The sequence below is a fragment of the Bufo gargarizans genome, chromosome 4 (assembly GCF_014858855.1).
Source record: "Bufo gargarizans isolate SCDJY-AF-19 chromosome 4, ASM1485885v1, whole genome shotgun sequence".
In the NCBI taxonomy this organism is placed as follows: domain Eukaryota; kingdom Metazoa; phylum Chordata; class Amphibia; order Anura; family Bufonidae; genus Bufo; species Bufo gargarizans.
This window is the reverse complement of record NC_058083.1, coordinates 367,013,418-367,035,274: the sequence shown is the minus strand read 5'-3', so window position 1 is coordinate 367,035,274 and position 21,857 is coordinate 367,013,418. Positions and strand designations below refer to the sequence as shown.

General features: G+C 43.7%; 1 protein-coding gene across 3 annotated transcripts in view; it reads left to right on the top strand.

Annotated features, from left to right (window-relative positions):
• The window catches only part of SNX9 (sorting nexin 9), a 244,475-nt gene that overhangs the window by 27,294 nt on the left and 195,324 nt on the right, over positions 1-21,857 (top strand). For 2 of the 3 annotated variants that reach the window (XM_044291892.1, XM_044291889.1), the window contains exon 1: positions 16,591-16,704. The exons of the other annotated variant lie outside the window; for it this stretch is intronic. In XM_044291892.1, coding sequence (XP_044147827.1) covers positions 16,606-16,704 — 99 coding nt within the window. In that variant the 5' untranslated portion in view covers positions 16,591-16,605. Of the gene's footprint in view, positions 1-16,590; positions 16,705-21,857 lie in introns of those variants that run through there. 3 annotated transcript variants of the gene reach the window in all.

Genomic DNA, 21,857 nt, shown 5'->3' with positions numbered 1-21,857 from the left:
CCTTTAACCACCTCCGGACCGCCTAACGCAGATGTGCGGTCCGGAGGTGGCAGCCCTGCGCACGACGACGCATATACGCGTCATCTCGCGAGGGCCGGGATTTCCTATGAACGCGCGCACACAGGCGCGCGCGCTCACAGGAACGGAAGGTAAGCGAGTGGATCTCCAGCCTGCCAGCGGCGATCGCTCGCTGGCAGGCTGGAGATCCGAATTTTTTAACCCCTAACAGGTATATTAGACGCTGTTTTCATAACAGCGTCTAATATACCTCCTACCTGGTCCTCTGGTGGTCCCTTTTGTTAGGATCGACCACCAGAGGACTCAGGTAGGTCAGTACAGTCGCACCAAACACCACACTACACTACACCCCCCCCCGTCACTTATTAACCCCTTATAAACCCATGATCACCCCATATAAACTCCCTGATCACCCCCCTGTCATTGATCACCGCCCTGTCATTGATCACCCCCCTGTCAGGCTCCGTTCAGACGTCCGTATGATTTTTACGGATCCACGGATACATGGATCGGATCCGCAAAAAGCATACGGACGTCTGAATGGAGCCTTACAGGGGGGTGATCAATGACAGGCGGGTGATCACCCATATACACTCCCTGATCACCCCCTGTCATTGATCACCCCCCTGTCATTGATCACCCCCCCGGTAAGGCTCCATTCAGACATTTTTTTTTGGCACAAGTTAGCGAAAATTTTTTGTTTGTTTTAGTTTTTTCTTACAAAGTCTCATATTCTACTAACTTGTGTCAAAAAATAAAATCTCACATGGACGCACCATACCCCTCACGGAATCCAAATGCGTAAACATTTTTAGACATTTATATTCCAGACTTCTTCTCACGCTTTAGGGCCCCTAAAAAGCCAGGGCAGTATAAATACCCCACATGTGACCCCATTTCGGAAAGAAGACACCCCAAGGTATTCCGTGAGGGGCATATTGAGTCCATGAAAGATTGAAATTTTTGTCCTAAGTTAGCGGAAAGTGAGACTTTGTGAGAAAAAAACAAAAAAAAAAAATCAATATCCGCTAACTTATGCAAAAAAAAAATAATTTATTCTAGGAACTCGCCATGCTCCTCATTGAATACCTTGGGGTGTCTTCTTTCCAAAGTGGGGTCACATGTGGGGTATTTATACTGCCCTGGCTTTTTAGGGGCCCGAAAGTGTGAGAAGAAGTCTGGGATCCAAATGTCTAAAAATGCCCTCCTAAAAGGAATTTGGGCCCCTTTGCGCATCTAGGCTGCAAAAAAGTGTCACACATGTGGTATCGCCGTACTCAGGAGAAGTTGGGGAATGTGTTTTGGGGTGTCATTTTACATATACCCATGGTGGGTGAGAAAAATATCTTGGTCAAATGCCAACTTTGTATAAAAAAAATGGGAAAAGTTGTCTTTTGCCAAGATCTTTTTCTCACCCAGCATGGGTATATGTAAAATGACACCCCAAAACACATTGCCCAACTTCTCCTGAGTACGGCGATACCAGATGTGTCACACTTTTTTGCTGCCAAGGTGGGCAAAGGGGCACATATTCCAAAGTGCACCTTTCGGATTTTGCAGGGCATTTTTTTACACATTTTGATTGCAAAGTTCTTCTCACACATTTGGGCCCCTAAATTGCCAGGGCAGTATAACTACGCCACAAGTGACCCCATTTTGGAAAGAAGACACCCCAAGGTATTCCGTGAGGGGCATGGCGAGTTCCTAGAATTTTTTATTTTTTGTCACAAGTTAGCGGAATATGATGATTTTTCTTTTTTTTTTCTTTTTTCCTTAAAAAGTCTCATATTCCACTAACTTGCGACAAAAAATAAAAAATTCTAGGAACTCGCCATGCCCCTCACGGAATACCTTGGGGTGTCTTCTTTCCAAAATGGGGTCACTTGTGGCGTAGTTATACTGCCCTGGCAATTTAGGGGCCCAAATGTGTGAGAAGAACTTTGCAATCAAAATGTGTAAAAAATGACCGGTGAAATCCAAAAGGTGCACTTTGGAATATGTGCCCCTTTGCCCACCTTGGCAGCAAAAAAGTGTGACACATCTGGTATCGCCGTACTCAGGAGAAGTTGGGCAATGTGTTTTGGGGTGTCATTTTACATATACCCATGCTGGGTGAGAGAAATATCTTGGTCAAATGCCAACTTTGTATAAAAAAATAGGAAAAGTTGTCTTTTGCCAAGATATTTCTCTCACCCAGCATGGGTATATGTAAAATGACACCCCAAAACACATTCCCCAACTTCTCCTGAGTACGGCGATACCAGATGTGTCACACTTTTTTGCTGCCAAGGTGGGCAAAGGGGCACATATTCCAAAGTGCACCTTTTGGATTTCACCGGTCATTTTTTACACATTTTGATTGCAAAGTTCTTCTCACACATTTGGGCCCCTAAATTGCCAGGGCAGTATAACTACCCCACAAGTGACCCCATTTTGGAAAGAAGACACCCCAAGGTATTCCGTGAGGGGCATGGCGAGTTCCTAGAATTTTTTATTTTTTGTCGCAAGTTAGTGGAATATGAGACTTTGTAAGAAAAAATAAAAAAAATAAAATCATCATCATTTTCCGCTAACTTGTGACAAAAAATAAAAAGTTCTATGAACTCACTATGCCCATCAGCGAATACCTTAGGGTGTCTACTTTCCGAAATTGGGTCATTTGTGGGGGTTTTCTACTGTTTGGGCATTGTAGAACCTCAGGAATCATGACAGGTGCTCAGAAAGTCAGAGCTGTTTCAAAAAGCGGAAATTCACATTTTTGTACCATAGTTTGTAAATGCTATAACTTTTACCCAAACCATTTTTTTTTTTTTTTGCCCAAACATTTTTTTTTTTTATCAAAGACATGTAGAACAATAAATTTGGCGAAAAATTTATATATGGATGTCGTTTTTTTTTGCAAAATTTTACAGCTGAAAGTGAAAAATGTCATTTTTTTGCAAAAAAATCGTTACATTTTGATTAATAACAAAAAAAGTAAAAATGTCAGCAGCAATAAAATACCACCAAATGAAAGCTCTATTAGTGAGAAGAAAAGGAGGTAAAATTCATTTGGGTGGTAAGTTGCATGACCGAGCGATAAACGGTGAAAGGAGTGTAGTGCCGAAGTGTAAAAAGTGCTCTGGTCATGAAGGGGGTTTCACCTAGCGGGGCTGAAGTGGTTAACGATAAAACAAATCAATAAAGGTTCACTCTGCCCAATAGAAACTGCATGGGGAACAAGCGATTATTTCTAAGATTATTCACTTTAATGGGTCTGTAATCCGGAAGGTGCAGTGCCAAACGGAGGCACAGAAGCGCTATGGAGTGCTTCCGTGGGTGTTTCTCTCCGTGCCTCCGCACCTCAAAAAAATAGAACTTGTTCTATTTTATTTTGTGGTGCGGACGGATCAAGTTGAATAGGTCTGCAACTCTGCACCAGCCAAACGTACGGTGTCTGTGCATTGGGGATTGCAATTTGCAGTCCCCAATGCACGGAATGGGCTGTACATTTTGTGTGCATGAGCCCTAAGGCCTCATGCACACGACCGTATGTATTTTGTGGTCCGCAAAAAAATATGGATGACGTCCGTGTGCATTCCTTATTTTGCGGAACGAAACAGCTGGCCCCTAATAGAACAGTACTATCCTTGTCCATAACGCGGACAATAATAGGACATGTTCTATTTTTTTTTCCAGAACAGACATACGGAGACTGAATGCACACGGAGTAGTTTTTTATTTTTTGCGGACCCATTGAAATGAATGGTTCCGTATACGGTCCCAAAAAAAAAAACTGATAAGGAAAAAAAATACGTTTGTGTGCATGATCCCTAAAGCGGAGTTCACACTTCAGTTAGGCCCCATGCACACGGCAGTGTTTCACAGCCGTGTGCGGGCCGTGGAACCGCGGCCTGGATCCCTCCTGAGAGCAGGAGCGCACAGCGTCACTGGTTGCTATGACGCCGTGCGCTCCCTGCTGATCTATACCAGTGTATTACTGTGCCGGCAGCAGGGAGCGCACGGCGTCATAGCAACCAGTGACGCCGTGCGCTCCTGCTCTCAGGAGGGATCCAGGCCGCGGTTCCACGGCCCGCACACGGCTGTGAAACACGGCCGTGTGCATGGGGCCTTATTTGGTTAGTTATTTCCATCAGTGATTGTGAGCCAAAACCAGTAGTGAAGCCGATAAGGTATAATGGGAACATCTGCACCTACTCTGTGTTTTTACCTGCGCCTGGCTTTGGCTCACAATGCCGAGCACGGCCGGACCCCATTGACTATAATTGGCTCAAGCCACTTTCTGGCATAAATGTTGGGTTTAGACCAGACAAAAGTTTGCGCGTGCAGGACTTTTTGGATGAGGTTTTAAGAAATATGTCATCCATGATATATCCGGAAAAAAATATTTTTGGACCTTTTGAATAATTTTCATTTGAGCTGCGGATATCTACTGTGCATGTTTTACCCTTTGCAATGCTTTGGACGAAATTTGTGGCATATCTGCAGTGGAATTTCTGTTGCAGGTTGTTTAGATTTCTGCAAAAAAACAAAACAAAAAAAAACAGACTCTGTGGGAGATTCATTGCAGAGTAGCGGTGATCCCTTTGAAATTAATGGGATCGCAGCATGTGTTGCAAAAAATTCTACAGTATTAGATTTTTGGCATTGATTTCTATGGGATCACCGCTACTCTGCGATGCTAGCTACTACAGCTGTAGTGCGACCAGTGTAGCCCTAGCCTTAAATATTGATGAACTGTCCTCAGATCTGACACCTCGACCAATCAGCTATTTAACCACTTCAGCTCCCCTAGCTTAAACCCCCTTACTGACCAGACAACTTTTTACAATTCTGCACTACACTACTTTCACCGTTTATTGCTCGGTCATACAACTTACCACCAAAATGAATTTTACCTCCTTTTCTTCTCACTAATAGAGCTTTCATTTGGTGGTATTTTATTGCTGCTGACATTTTTTTTTTTTATTAATCGAAATTGACAGAAATTTTTGCAAAAAATGACATTTTTCAGTTGTAACATTTTTCAAATAAAACTACATTTCTATCTAAATGTATTGTTCTACATGTCTTTGATAAAAAAAATGCAATAAGTGTATATTTATTGGTTTGCGCAAAAGTTATAGCGTTTACAAACTATGGTACAAAAATGTGAATTTCTGCATTTTGAAGCAGCTCTGACTTTCTGAGCACCTGTCATGATTCCTGAGGTTCCACAATGCGCAGACAGTAGAAACACCCCACAAATGACCCCATTTCGGAAAGTAGACACACTAAGGTATTCACTGATGGGCATAGTGAGTTCATGGAAGTTTTAATTTTTTGTCACAAGTTAGCGGAAAATGATTATTTTTATTTTTTCTTACAAAGTCTCATATTCCACTAACTTGTGACAAAAAATACATTTTTACATGAACTAACCATACCCCTCACGGAATACCTTGGGGTGTCTTCTTTCTAAAATGGGGTCACATTTGGGGTATTTATACTGCCCTGGCATTTTAGGGGCCCTAAAGCGTGAGAAGTAGTTTGGAATCCAAATGCGTAAACATGCCCTGTGAAATCCTGAAAGTACTCATTGGAATTTGGGCCCCTTTGCGCATCTTGGCTGCAAAAAAGTGTCACACATGTGGTATCGCATTTCCTTTTTTTTTTTTTTTTTCCTCTCACAAAGTCTCCCTTTCCGCTAACTTCTGACTTCAGTCTTTCATGGACTCAATATGCCCCTCAGCGAATACCTTGGGGTATCTACTTTCCGAAATGGGGTCATTTGTGGGGTATTTATACTGCCCTGGCATTTTAGGGGCCCTAAAGCGTGAGAAGTCTGGAATATAAATGTCTAAAAGTCTAAGTGATCTTTATAGCACCGCAGCGATTTTACTGTGTTTTTGCAGTGATCAGAAAAAAAAAATTCTGTCACTGCGGTGGGGCGGACTGAACGCAAGTGTGCGCACAAGATCAAGCCTGATCGGGCGAACACTGCGTTTTTTTTTGTAGAGCCTATAGAACATGTCCTATTCTTGTCCGCAATTGCGGACAAGAAATGGCATTTTCTATATAGTTCTGCCAATGTGCGGATCCGCAAAATGCGAAAAGCACATTGCCGGTGTCCGTGTTTTGTGGATCCTTGGATCCGCAAAACACATACGGACGTCTGAATGGAGCCTTACAGGGGGGTGATCAATGACAGGGGGGTGATCAGGGAGTGTATATGGGGTGATCAGGGAATAAGTGACAGGGGGGGTGTATTGTAGTGGTGGTTGGTGCTACTTACAGAGCTGCCTGTGTCCTCTGGTGGTCGATCCAAGCAAAAGGGACCACCAGAGGACCAGATAGCATGTATATTAGACGCTGTTATCAAAACAGCGTCTAATATACCTTTTTTGTGGTTAAAAATAAATAAAATAAAAAAAACGCATCTACAGCCTGCCTGCGAATGATTGCCGCTGGCAGGCTGTAGATCAACTCGTTTACCTCACAGGAAATCTCGCGTCTCGCGAGATGACGCGCCGGCGCGTCCAGGAGGAATAACCCGGCCTCCTGCGGTCGGGAGGTGGTTAATGAGGCCACAATCTCTTAAGGCCTCAAGCACATGACCATTGCTGTATTGCGGCCCACACACGGTGGGTCCACAATACACGGGCACCGGCCGCGTGCACCTTGCATCATGGATGCAGACCCATTCTCTTAAATGGGTCCGCAATCTGGGAGATTCGGTGCGGAACAGAAGCACGGAACAGCCGCACAACGACCGTGTGCATGAGGCCCAACAGTAATATTACAAAGGGATATTTTCCCCATGTACTCAGTAGACCAGGGATGTCCAACTCGTGGCCCTCCAGCTGTTGCAAAACTACAACTCCCATCATGCCTGGGCATACTACAGCTATCAGGGAATGATGGGAGTTGTAGTTTTGCAACATCTGGAGGGCCATGAGTTTGACATCTGCTTGTGAATTTACGTGTCCTATCACATCCATTTCGTGAATGTGGCTTGGATGCAGACCCATTCACCTTAATGGGGCCGCACTCCGTGTGCTGTCCGCATCTGTTGCTCCATTCCGTGGTCCGTGAAAAAAATAAAAATAAATAACCTGTCCTATTCTTGTCTGTTTTACAGACAAGAATAGGCAGTTATATTAATGGCTGTCCATGCCGTTCCGCAAATTGCAGAACGCACACGGACGCAATCCATGTTTTGCGGATCCGCAATTTGTGGACCGCAAAACACAAAATGGTTGTGTGCACGAAAGGTACATGCCGTGTTGCATCGTGGTTGGGTACTGCAGTGGGCGATAAGTAATGAGGACTGTACTGTTTAGTCTGCATTGTTAATGGCTGCACGGTATTGCAGAAGTATGAAGCGGCTCTATGGTTACTGTATATTCAGTTTATCCAGCATATACAGTGGATATAAAAAGTATACACACCCCTGGTATGTCAGGTTTCTGTGATGTTATATAAAATTAGACAAAGATAAATAATTTCAGAATTTTTTCCACCTTTAAGCCTCATGCACACGACCGTAGTTCTGGTCTGCATCAGAGCCGCAGTTTTTGCGGCTTGGATGCGGACCCATTTACTTCAGTGAAGCCGCAAAAGTTGCTCTGTTCCATGGCCCCGCAAAAAACAAAAACAAAAAAAACATGTCCTATTTTTGTTCATTTTGTGGACAAGAATAGGCATTTCTACAATGGGCCGCCCGTTCCGTTCTGCAAATTGCGTAAGGCACGTGGGCAAAAAAAAAACGGCACGGCCATATGCATATAGCCTTAATGTGACCTATAAACTGTACAACTCAATTGAAAAACAAACTGAAATGTACACACCCTTAAACTAATACTTTGTTGAAGCACCTTTTTGATTTTATTACAGTACTCAGTGTTTTGGGGTAGGAGTCTATCAACATGGCACATTTTGACTTTGCAAGATTTGCCCACTCTTCTTTGCAAAAACACTCCAAATCTGTCAGATTGCGACGGCATCTCCTGGGCACAGCCCTCTTCAGATCACCCCACAGGTTTTCAATCAGATTCAGGTCTGGGCTCTGGCTGGGCCATTCCAAAACTTTAATCTTCTTCTGGTGAAGCCATTCCTTTGTTGATTTGGATGTATGCTTTGGGTCGTTGTCATGCTGAAAGATGAAGTTCCTCTTCATGTTCAGCTTTCTTGTAGAAGCCTGTAGGTTTTGTGCCAATATTGACTGGTATTTGGAACTGCTCATAATTCCCTCTAGCTTAACTAAGGCCCCAGTTCCAGCTGAAGAAAAACAGCCCCTTGGCATGATTCTGCCACCACCATGCTTCACTGTGGGTATGGTGTTCTTTTGGTGATGTGCAGTGTTGTTTTTGCGCCAAACATATCTTTTGGAATTATGGCCAAAAAGTTCAACCTTGGTTTCATCAGACCATAACACCTGTTCCCACATGCTTTTGGGAGACTTCAGATGTGTTTTTGCAAAATGTAGCCTGGCTTGGATGTTTTTCTTCGTAAGAAAAGGCTTTCGTCTTGCCACTCTACCCCATACCCCAGACATGTCAAGAATACGGGAGATTGTTGTCACATGTACCACACAGCCAGTACTTGCCAGATATTCCTTCAGCTCCTTTAATGTTGCTGTAGGCCTCTTGGTAGCCTCCCAGACCAGTTTTCTTCTCGTCTTTTCATCAATTTTGGAGGGACGTACTTGTTTAATGTCACTGTTGTGCCATATTTTCTCCACTGTGTTCCATGGTATATCTAATGCCTTGGGAATTCTTTTGTACCAACTAGAGCAGCTGAACTTTATTTGGGGTTAATCTGAGGCACTTTAAATGATGGCAGGTGTATGCTAACTCCTATTTAACCACTTTAACCCCGCTAGCTAAAACCCCCTTAATGACCAGGCCACTTTTTACACTTCTGCACTACACTACTTTCACCGTTTATTGCTCAGTCATGCAACTTACCACCCAAATGAATTTTACCTCCTTTTCTTCTCACTAAAAGAGCTTTCATTTGGTGGTATTTTATTGCTGCTAACATTTTTACTTTTTTTTATTAATCGAAATTTAAAGATTTTTTTTGCAAAAAAATTACATTTTTCACTTTCAGCTGTAAAATTTTGCAAAAAAAAAACGACATCCATATATAATTTTTTAGCTAAATTTATTGTTCTACATGTCTTTGATAAAAAAAAAAAAGTTTGGGCAAAAAAAAGAAATGGTTTGGGTAAAAGTTATAGCGTTTACAAACTATGGTACAAAAATGTGAATTTCCGCTTTTTGAAGCAGCTCTGACTTTCTGAGCACCTGTCATGTTTCCTGAGGTTCTACAATGCCCAGACAGTAGAAAACCCCCACAAATGACCCCATTTCGGAAAGTAGACACCCTAAGGTATTCGCTGATGGGCATAGTGAGTTCATAGAACTTTTAATTTTTTGTCACAAGTTAGCGGAAAATGATGATTTTTTTTATTTTATTTTTTTCTTACAAAGTCTCATATTCCACTCACTTGCGACAAAAAATAAAAAATTCTAGGAACTCGCCATGCCCCTCACGGAATACCTTGGGGTGTCTTCTTTCGAAAATTGGGTCACTTGTGGGGTAGTTATACTGCCCTGGCATTATAGGGGCCCATATGTGTGAGAAGTACTTTGCAATCAAAATGTGTAAAAAATGGCCTACGAAATCTGAAAGGTGCTCTTTGGAATGTGTGCCCCTTTGCCCACCTAGGCTGCAAAAAAGTGTCTCACATCTGGTATCGCCGTACTCAGGAGAAGTTGGGGAATGTGTTTTGGGGTGTCATTTTACATATACCCATGCTGGGTGAGAGAAATATCTTGGCAAAAGACAACTTTTCCCATTTTTTTTATACAAAGTTGGCATTTGACCAAGATATTTATCTCACCCAGCATGGGTATATGTAAAATGACACCCCAAAACACATTCCCCAACTTCTCCTGAGTACGGCGATACCACATGTGTGACACTTTTTTGCAGCCTAGATGCGCAAAGGGGCCCAAATTCCTTTTAGGAGGGCATTTTTAGACATTTGGATCCCAGACTTCTTCTCACGCTTTCGGGCCCCTAACATGCCAGGGCAGTATAAATACCCCACATGTGACCCCATTTTGGAAAGAAGACACCCCAAGGTATTCCGTGAGGGGCATGGCGAGTTCCTAGAATTTTTATTTTTTTTGGCACAAGTTAGCGGAAATTGTTTTTTTTTGTATTTTCTCACAAAGTCTCCCTTTCCGCTAACTTGGGACAAAAATTTCAATCTTTCATGGACTCAATATGCCCCTCACGGAATACCTTGGGGTGTCTTCTTTCCGAAATGGGGTCACATGTGGGGTATTTACACTGCCCTGGCATTTTAGGGCCCTAAAGCGTGAGAAGAAGTCTGGAATATAAATGTCTAAAAATTTTTACGCATTTGGATTCCGTGAGGGGTATGATGAGTTCATGTGAGATTTTATTTTTTGACACAAGTTAGTGGAATATGAGACTTAGTAAGAAAAAACAAAAACAAACAAAAAATTTCCGCTAACTTGGGCCCAAAAAAATGTCTGAGTGGAGCCTTACAGGGGGGTGATCAATGACAGGGGGGTGATCAGGGAGTCTATATGGGGTGATCACCCCCCTGTCATTGATCACCCCCCCCTGTAAGGCTCCATTCAGACGTCCGCATGTGTTTTGCGGATCCGATCCATGTATCAGTGGATCCGTAAAAATCATACGGACGTCTGAATGGAGCCTTACAGGGGGGGTGATCAATGACAGGGGGGTGATCAATGACAGGGAAGTGATCAGGAAGTCTATATGCGTGATCACCCCCCTGTCATTGATCACCCCCCCTGTAAGGCTCCATTTAGACGTCCGCATGTGTTTTGCTAATCCAATCAATGTATCAGTGGATCCGTAAAAAACATACGGACGTCTGAATGGAGCCTGACAGGGGGGTGATCAATGACAGGGGGGTGATCAATGACAGGGGGGTGATCAATGACAGGGGGGTGATCAATGACAGGGGGGTGATCAGGAAGTCTATATGCGTGATCACCCCCCTGTAAGGCTCCATTCAGACGTCCGCATGTGTTTTGCGGATCCGATCCATGTATCAGTGGATCCGTAAAAATCATACGGACGTCTGAATGGAGCCTTACAGGGGGGTGATCAATGACGGAGGTGATCAGGGAGTCTATATGGGTGATCACCCCTCTGTCATTGATCACCCCCCTGTAAGGCTCCATTCAGAGGTCCGCATGTGTTTTGCGGATCCGATCCATGTATCCGTGGATCCGTAAAAATCATACGGACCTCTGAATGGAGCCTTACAGGGGGGTGATCAGGGAGTCTATATGGGGTGATCAGGGGTGATCAGTGGTTCATAAAGGGTTAATAAGTGACGGGGGGGTGTAGTGTAGTGTAGTGTTTTGTGGTACTTTACAGAGCTGCCTGTGTCCTCTGGTGGTCGATGCAAACAAAAGGGACCACCAGAGGACCAGGTAGCAGGTATATTAGACGCTGTTCTCAAAACAGCATCTAATATACCTGTTAGGGGTTAAAAAAAAATCACATCTCCAGCCTGCCAGCGAGCGATCGCCGCTGGCAGGCTGGAGATCCACTCGCTTACCTTCCGTTCCTGTGAGCGCGCGCGCCTGTGTGCGCTCGTTCACAGGAAATCTCGGCTATCGCGAGATGATGCACGGATGCGTCCAGGACGAGTAGATCAACCACCTTCCGGACGCATCCGTGCGTTAGGCGGTCCGGAGGTGGTTAACATGATTTTGGGATTGCTTCATTCTGAACACAGCTGCATCCCCAGTTATTAGAGGGTGTGCACACTTATGCAACCACATTATTATTCTTTTTTTTTTTTCCCTCCGCCTAAAAGATTTCGGTTTGTTTTTTAGGCTACTTTCACACTAGCGTTGTTTTAATCCGGCGTTCAATTCCGACACTGGAACTGCCCGCCGGATCCGGAAAAACGTGTGAAAACGGATTACATTTGAATCCTGATCAGGCTTTCGATCACAAGGGAAAAATGCATTGGAAAAAACGGATCCGCCATTTATGGACTTTTTTTTTCACATTTTTCGGGTTTAACATGCAAAAGCCGGATCCGTTTTGACTGATCACACGGGGCCGGATCCGGCGTTAATGCAAGTCAATGGGAAAAAAGCCTGATCAGGCGTTCAGTCAAAGTGTTCAGGCTTTTTGGCCGGAGGTAAAAATACTGCATGCTACGTTTTTCTGAAAAGCCTGATCAGTCAAAAAGACTGAACTGAAGACATCCTGATGCATCCTGAAGGACTGACTCTCCATTCAGAATGCATTAGGATAAGGCCTCATGCACACGACCGTTGTGTGCATCCGTGGCCGTTGTGCCGTTTTCCGTTTTTTTTTGCGGACCCATTGACTTTCAATGGGTCCGTGGAAAAATCGGAAACTGCACCGTTTGGCAGCCGCATCCGTGATCCGTTTTTCCTGGCCGTGAAAAAAATATGACCTGTCCTATTTTTTTCACGGCCAACGGTTCACGGACCCATTCAAGTCAATGGGTCCGTGAAAATCACGGATGCACACAAGATTGTCATCCGTGTCCGTGATCCGTGTCCGTTTTTTTTTCATTTTACATGTCCGTGGATCCTCCAAAAAACAAGGAAGACCCACGGACGAAAAAACGGTCACGGATCACGGACCTACGGACCCCGTTTTTGCGGACCTTAAAAAAAAACGGTCGTGTGCATGAGGCCTAAAACTGATCAGTTCTTTTCCGGATTTGAGCCCCTAGGACGAAACTCAGCGCCGGAAAAGAAAAACGCTAGTGTGAAAGTACCCTTAATTGAGTGGTACAGTTTTATAGGTCACATTAAAGGTGGAAAAAGTTCTGAAATTATTTATCTTTGTCTAATTTTTATTTATTTTTTTACATCACAGAAACCTGACATTTTAACAGGGTGTGTAGACTTTGTATATCCACTGTAGTTACTTAGTTGGGTGAGCCTGCTGAGCTATTTTTTCCAACGTTTTGGGATAGATTTCTGGATGAAGGTGAAAATAAGATAGCTCACTGAATTCTCCAGCTGAGGAATTGGAAATGTGACGTTAATTGTTCTTGCCGGAGCTTGCATCTGTGACCTGTTTATTACATTACAGGCTTCTAAAATTTATGAAATGTCCTATCGCATCCAAGTAGAATCACAAGCAGGAAACCACAGTCTGAGTACATGGGGAAACTATCCCTTTGTAATATTACTGTTGGGCCTCATGCACACGGTCGTTGTGTGGCTGTTCCATGCACATCCGTGCGGCGGCCGGGACGGATCGAGACCCATTCAACTTGAATGGTTCCGAGATCCGTCCGCACTGTAAAAAATAGAACATCTAGTTTTATTTTTTTGTGGTACGGAGGCACGGACAGAAACGCCACAGAAGCACGACTGAGTGCTTCCGATCTGTGCTTCTGTTCCGGACCCATTTAAGTGAATGGGTCTGCATCCATGATGCGGGGTACATGCGGCCGATGTCCGTGTGTTGCGGACCTGCCATGGCCGTATGCATGAGGCCTTAAGAAGAAAAAGCAGTCTAGTTCAGTTAGATAGTTACAGTTGATCTGGCTCTGATGTCTAATGAAATACCCACCAAAACACACCTTTTGGTTCAATATTTTTTTTTTCTGATTTTCCTTCTCAAAAACCTAGGTGCGTCTTATTGGGCGAAAAATACGGTACTCTTGATTTACATATTCATGGGTTTAGCCTCTTAAAGGGGTTTTCCCCACTAAGAACACTTATTGCTGGGTTCTGCCTGCTGAGATCCCAGCGATTACAATAATGGAGGTCCCTTATGTGAATAGATAGGTACTGTGCATGTGGGACCATTGCTGTATTTGCTTCAGTAAAACTGCTGGAGAAAGAGCCAGCATTAACAGGGAATCTGTCAGCTCCAAAACCAAAGTAAGGGCTGTTTCACACGAGCGGATGCCGTGCGTGACATCCGCTGCGTGAATGACAGCCAAGACCCGATGCGGACAGCAGAAGCACGGAGCATTAACATTATTGATAACGCTCCGTGTGCCTCTCTGTTATCTCTTTACTACGAAATCACAGTGAGATAAAGTTGTCACTGTGATTTCATAGTAAAGAGATCACAGAGAGGCACGGAGCATTATCAATAATGTTAATGCTCCGTGCTTCTGCTGTCCGCATCAGGTCTTGGCTGTCATTCACGCAGCAGATGTCACGCACGGCATCCGCTCGTGTGAAACAGCCCTAAGGGGTGTAAGTGATGCAGAGTTCAGTTGTCCTCTGACCATTTTTGAGAAGTATTTTTACCCGAGGAGGAGTGCGAAAGTTGCGGTAATTCAAATACATAATACATAGGCCTGCACTCGCTCACATGTGTGTTGGAGGCTGCGTTTGGAGCCTCTGTTGCAGGTTCTGTTGTAAGGGTACTTTCACACTTGCGGCAGGACGGATCCGACAGGCTGTTCACCATGTCGGATCCGTCCTTCCGCTATTACACCGTGCCGCCGGACTGCCGCTTCATCCCCATTGACTATAATGGGGACGGCGGCGGAGCTCCGGCGCAGCACGGCGAAAGCCGCCGGACTAAAAAGCCTGACATGCAGTAATTTTAGTCCGGCGGGCTTTCGCCGTGCTGCGCCGGAGCTCCGCCCCCGTCCCCATTATAGTCAATGGGGACAGAGCGGCAGTCCGGCGAAATAGCCGCAGGACTGATCCGACATGGTGAGCAGCCTGTCGGATCCGTCCTGCCGCAAGTGTGAAAGTACCCTAAGACCAGACCGAAAAAAAAAAGCCTTATATGCAGCTCCTTCTTTTTTTTTTTTTTTTTTTTTTTTTTTTTTGTCTGGTAAAAAGACAGATCCCATCACAGTCAGCAGAGTCTGTTCAGCTTCTTCCCTGCCAGTTAGGCTGGGTTCACATCACATTTTTGTCATACATTTGGTTTACAGAAAAAAATAATTATGTTTTTTGCTGGACTTTGCAGGATGGAAAAACATGGTACACTATGATTTTCCCATCCTGCAGTTCTGCTAAAAAATCTATACTTTATTGTTTTTTTACAGTGGAATTCCATGGTGACGGATGCCACAGTATGGCATCTGTTAATGTATACGTTTTTTGTGCATGTTGAAGTTATGAAATAAAAACACCCTCACTTGCCCGATCCAGCACTTGTTATTTTCATTGTTCTCATGTAACTGAGCAGAACAACATAAGTAAATAGCGGTGGTATGAGGGGATTATTTATGTGGGGGACCATTACTGATCTAAATAACAGCAGACAATTCTAGCCAAATGATAAAGTCCAGTCCAATATGGCAGATCTTCCCTGTACTTGGCACTCCACACTGCACTATACACATCAGTGTGATGTATGTGGTTAATTTCATGATCAGTGAGGAGAATGGAGCGGTATGAGTGAAATGTAAGGTTTATGGATGCTGTTAGGTTTACAGAATGTTGTTGGAGAGGGAATGTGTTACTTAGGTCCATTATAGGCTTATTACTAGAATATGAAAGGAGCCAGGATTAAATCAAACCTTATTATTGATATAGGGGCTGATCTTTTCAGGACCAGTGCTACAATTGCTTCTCTTCCAACAAATTTGAATGGTACAAACTGTTTCTGAGCAAACTTGTATGGTTCTGTCCCTGGCTGCGGTGGGTGGAATGATACACGGGTACCTGGTAACTTGGGCGTCATCGGCTGCTCTGCTTGCTTCCAGGATCTTATCTCAGAGTGGGGTGGCATTAGCTTTATTTTCAGGTCACAGCATGTTTTGCTGAGCACCAAGCTGGGCCATGGTTACCAGGGTCCTTTCGCATCGCAACCGGCACTCCTTGCTGCACCCACCCCCGGGAGCCCTGCCCTCCTTCCAGCTCCCGCTGGCGTCCTCTACTGTAGGGCCTGCATCTCTCCAGCGCCTGCCCAAAATAACCAATAACAAAGCTTTTAGTATGCCTTAGACTTTTTACACTTGTACAGGCGTTATTGCAACCTCTGCCAGTTATATCATTTTTATCTTCATACTTGCATGTTGTCCCAACAAACCAGCAGTAAAGTGCATTGAGAGGACTCCTGAGCTCCCAATGGATTGTACTGCTGCTTTTTCAGAGAACAGGATCAGAATGCAAGTGAGTATGAAGAAAACAAATTACATAATCTGATTCGGCACCACTTACCCTATACACCGCTTACTCTAGGTTACGGGGTGTCTTGGAGCTGACATATTCCCTTTAACGGTGCCAGCGGCTATTAAGGTACTGTCCAGCAATGCCAGATCCAGAGAGCTCTGCCAGAACAGCCTACTGGATCTCTTACCGCATATGGGAAACTAGCCTAAAAGAGTTAACTTTGCTGACCTTGATTGGAGGAAATAGTGCATTTGTTTCTTATCTCCTGTTTTCCTGAGACATCAGATACAGGGAGGACTCTGCAGCTCTTGTTCTCCTGATCTTGTGTATTTCTAGGGAACGGCCATTAAAAATAGCCCCAGTCAAGCATGGGTTTGGCAGTACTTTGCTAGGAAGAGATACTTTCGTAATTTTCCTGCACTTAGGATACACCCATGTAATGTTTAGTCTTAAAGGAGTAGAAGGGTTTGTCTACATTCATTTGCAGTTGTTTTTTGCTTTTGTATCCTCAAAGCAAATACTTTCTGAATTGTACATGGTGAGTACCATTAGTATGATTTCTCTTTACACGGCCACCTCCTTTTTAGAATGATCAATTTTGATATGTTATTATATGTTTTGAAATGTAATATTATTTGATGTTTTATGACTTATTAAAGGGGTTTTCCGGGATTTTGATACTTTTGATCCTCAGTATAGGTCATCAGTATCTGATCGTGGGGTCTGCCACCTGGGACCCCCGCTGGTCAGCTGTTTGAGAAAATACTGGTGCCACTTCAATGGAGCTGAGCGCATTACCAAGTACAGCTGCTATACAATGTACGGCACTGTGAAAAGGCTGCAGCACGCACAGGGGCACCAGTGCCTTCTCACACAGCTGATCGGTGGGGCTCTGGGGTGTCAGGATAGGTAATCAGTATCAAAATGCCAGAAAAGCGCTTTAATAATCTTGTGACTGGTGGCAGAAACGCTTTGGGTTTGGCCCGGATGTCATCCTTTGCATTCTAAGAGTAAAATCCGCAGCATAAATCTGCATGTCAATGTCACTGACTTTGCTGCTACTGTAAATGCAGGGGATTTTAGTATATAATTTCGCTCCACATAAAGAAGTCTTTACCACCTCAGCTCCCCTAACTAAGGCTACTTTCACACTTGCGTTTGGAGCAGATCCGTCTGGTGTCTGCACAGACGGATCCGCTCCTATAATGCAATCAATGGTATCCGTTCAGAACGGATCCGTCTGCATTATATGTCAGAAAAAAATCTAAGTCTGAAAGTTAGTCAGACGGATCCGTCCTGACTTTGCATTTCTCTCACCCAGGATGGGTATATGTAAAAATGCACCCCAAAACACATTGCCCTACTTCTCCTGAGTACGGTGATACCACATGTTTGACACTTTTTTGCAGCCTAGGTGCGCAAAGGGGCCCAAATTCCAATGAGTATCTTTTAGGAGGGCATTTTTAGGCATTTGGATGCTCACTCTTTAGGGCCCCTAAAATGCCAGGGCAGTATAAATACCCCACATGTGACCCCATTTTGGAAAGAAGACACCCCAAGGTATTCCGTGAGGGGCATGGTGAGTTTTTCTTTTTTTTGGGCACAAGTTAGCGGAAAATGTTTTTTTTTTCCTCTTACAAAATCATTTTCCGCTAACTTGTGCCCAAAAAAAAAAAAAAGGGATATATTCTAGGAACTCGCCATGCCCCTCATGAAATACCTTGGGGTGTCTTCTTTCCAAAATGGGGTCACTTATGGGGTATTTATGCTGCCCTGGCATTTTTGGCATTTTCCAAGTCTGGAATATAAATGTCAAAAAAAATAAATTACGCATTTGGATTCCGTGAGGGGTATGTGAGATTTTTTTTTTTATCACAAGTTAGTGGAATATGAAACTTTGTAAGAAAAAAAAAAAAAAAATTTCCTCTAACTTGTGCCCCCCCAAAAATCTTCCATGAACTCGCCATGCCCCTCAAAAGTGATCTTTATAGCGCCGCAGCGATTTTACGGTGTTTTTGCAGTGATCAGAAAAAGAAAATTCTGTCACTGTGGTGGGGTGGACTGAACACAAGTGTGCGCACAAGATCAGGCCTGATCGGGCGAACACAGCATTTTTTTTTTTTGTAGAGCCTATAGAATATGTCCTATTCTTGTCCGCAATTGCGGACAAGAAAAGGCATTTTCTATATAGTTCTGGCAATGTGCGGATCCGCAAAACACGGACACCGCGGATCTGCAAAACACGGACACCGACAGTCTGAATGGAGCCTTACAGGGAAGTGATCAATGGGGGGGGGGGGGGGGTGTAGTGTAGTGCGGTGCTTGGTGCTACTAATTACAGAGCTGCCCGTGTCCTCTAGTGGTCGATCCAAGCAAAAGGGACCACCAGAGGACCAGGTAGCAGGTATATCAGATGCTGTTAACAAAACAGCATCTGATATACCTTTCAAGGGTTAAAAAAAAAAAAAAAAAAAAAAAAAAAAAAAAATCGCATCTACAGCCTGCCAGCAAATGATCGCTGCTGGCAGGCTGTAGATGCACTAGTTTACCTCTGGATCCTGTGAACGCGCGCTGCTGTGTGCGCGCGTTCACAGGAAATCTCGCCTCCCGCGAGATGACGCACCGGCGCGTCCAAGAGGAATAACAGGGCCGCCGCCAGGACGCAATCCTGCGTGCGGCGGTCCTGAGGCGGTTAAAGTATAACTGTCATACTTAGACCCTAATTGCAATTTTCATATATGTAGTTACTAATAACATGATATTCCAGAATCAGTTACTATTAGACTGACTTACCCCATATTTAAAGGGAACCTGTCATGTGGATATTTAATTATAATCTAACTAATTATATACAATCATTAACTACTAAAAAGTACCTTAGATGTATTCACTTACTGGTGTGACAGATGGTTACCTCATAATATACACACAAAGATGCCGCATGCTAATGAGCTGTTTCGAGTCCGGCGTGAGGTCATCGAGTCCAGCGTATATTTAATTCAGAGCTATAGCCACTCCCCTGCCCACCTGCTGCTGATTCCTATGGAAACAAACTGTCATTCAACAGCAGGTGGGCAGGGAGAGTCAGGAGCTCATGAATATTCATGACTCATCATCATCAGCTGGAGCTTTTCAATACAAGATGTTGGCAGATTGACTGGGTCAATTAAAGAAAGTGACCCAGCATTTTGCTAAAAGAATCAGTCACTTATTTATGTTGCCCTTAGTTAGGACACCATAAAACTGGTGGCAGGTTCCCTTTAACCACCTCAGCCCCCCCTAGCTTAAACACCCTTAATGACCAGACCACTTTTTACAATTCTGCACTACACTACTTTCACCGTTTATTGCTCAGTCATGTAACTTACCACCCAAATTAATTTTACCTCTTTTTCTTCTCACTAATAGAGCTTTCATTTGGTGGTATTTCATTGCTGCTGACATTTTAACTTTTTTTGTTATTAATTGAAATTTAACAACATTTTTGCAAAAAAATGACATTTTTCACTTTCAGTTGTAAAATAAAAAAAAACATTTCTATATAAATTTTTCTCTAAATTTATTGTTCTACATGTATTTGATTAAAAAAAAATGTTTGGGTAAGTAAAAAAAATGGTTTGGGTAAAAGTTATAGCGTTTACAAACTATGGTACAAAAATGTGAATTTCCACTTTTTGAAGCAGTTCTGACTTTCTGAGCACCTGTCATGTTTCCTGAGGTTCTACAATGCCCAGACAGTAGAAAAACCCCACAAATGACCCCATTTCGGAAAGTAGACACCCTAAGGTATTCGCTGATGAGCATAGTGAGTTTATAGAACTTTTTTATTTTTTGTCACAAGTTAGCGGAAAATTATGAAATTTTTTTTTTTCCTTACAAAGTCTCATATTCCACTAACTTGTGACAAAAAATAAAAACTTCCATGAACTCACTATGCCCATCATGAAATACCTTAGGGTGTCTTCTTTCCAAAATGGAGTCACTTGTGGGGTAGTTATACTGCCCTGGCATTTTAGGGGCCCTAATGCGTGCAAAGTAGTTTGAAATCAAAATCTGTAAAAAAAATGGCCTGTCATATCCGAAAGATGCTCTTTGGAATGTGGGCCCCTTTGCCCACCTAGGCTGCAAAAAAGTGTCACACCTGTGGTATCGTCGTACTCAGGAGAAGTTGGGGAATGTGTTTTGGGGTGTCATTTTACATATACCCATGCTGGGTGAGATAAATATCTTGGTCAAATGCCAACTTTGTATAAAAAAAATAAATGGGAAAAGTTGTCTTTTGCCGAGATATTTCTCTCACCCTGCATGGGTATATGTAAAATGACACCCCAAAACACATTCCCCAACTTCTCCTGAGTACGGCGATACCACATGTGTGACACTTTTTTGCAGCCTAGATGCGCAAAGGTGTCCAAATTTCTTTTAGGAGGGCATTTTTAGACATTTGGATCCCAGACTTCTTCTCATGCTTTAGGGCCCCTAAAAAGCCTGGGCAATATAAATACCCCACATGTGACCCCATTTTGGAAAGAAGACACCCCAAGGTATTCAATGAGGGGCATGCCGAGTTCATAGAAAAAAAAAAATTGGGGCACAAGTTAGCGGAAATTGATTTTATTTTTTTTCTCACAAAGTCTCCCTTTCCGCTAACTTGAGACAAAAATTCAAATCTTTCATGAACTCAGTATGCCCCTCAGCGAATACCTTGGGGTGTCTTCTTTCCAAAATGGTGTTTGTACTGCCCTGGCATTTGAGGGTCTCCGCAATCATTACATGTATGGCCAGCATTAGGAGTTTCTGCTATTCTCCTTATATTGAGCATAAGGGTAATGAGATTTCTTTTTTTTTTTCGTTCAGCCTCTGGGCTGAAAGAAAAAATGAACGGCACAGATTTCTTCATTCGCATCGATCAATGTGGATGAAAAAAATCTCTGCCCCAAAAAAAAAAAAAAGGGAGGGGAAAGGCGTCTGCCAGGACATAGGAGCTCTGCCCAACATCCATACCCTCTTAGCTCGTATGCCCTGGCGAACCCGATTTCTCCATTCACATCAATCGATGTGGATTTATAAATCATTGCCTATATATATATATATATATATATATATATATATATATATATATATATATATATATATATATATATATATATATATATAATTAGGGGTGCACCGAAATGAAAATTCTGGTCCGAAACCGAAAATTCAGGATACCCCTTGACCGAAACCGAAACTGCCTTTTTGCCCAAATACTTTTAAAAGACCCCCCACCCCATAACAGTGCCATCCACAGACCCCCCCCACCTCATAACAGTGCCATCCACAGACCCCCCCACCTCATAACAGTGCCATCCACAGACCCCCACCCACCCCATAACAGTGCCATCCACAGACCCCCACCCACCCCATAACAGTGCCATCCACAGACCCCCACCCACCCCATAACAGTGCCATCCACAGACCCCCCCACCGCATAACAGTGCCATCCACAGACCCCCACCCACCCCATAACAGTGCCATCCACAGCCCCCCACCCCATAACAGTGCCATCCACAGCCCCCCCCCCCCATTGTACAATTAATAGAAAATAGCGGGGAGGGACTGGGAGGAGGAGCTGGGGGCCGGTGCGTTCACTGTGCTCCGGCCCCCAGCTCCAGTAGTTATAAAATGTTGTACAATTAATAAGCATTCTAT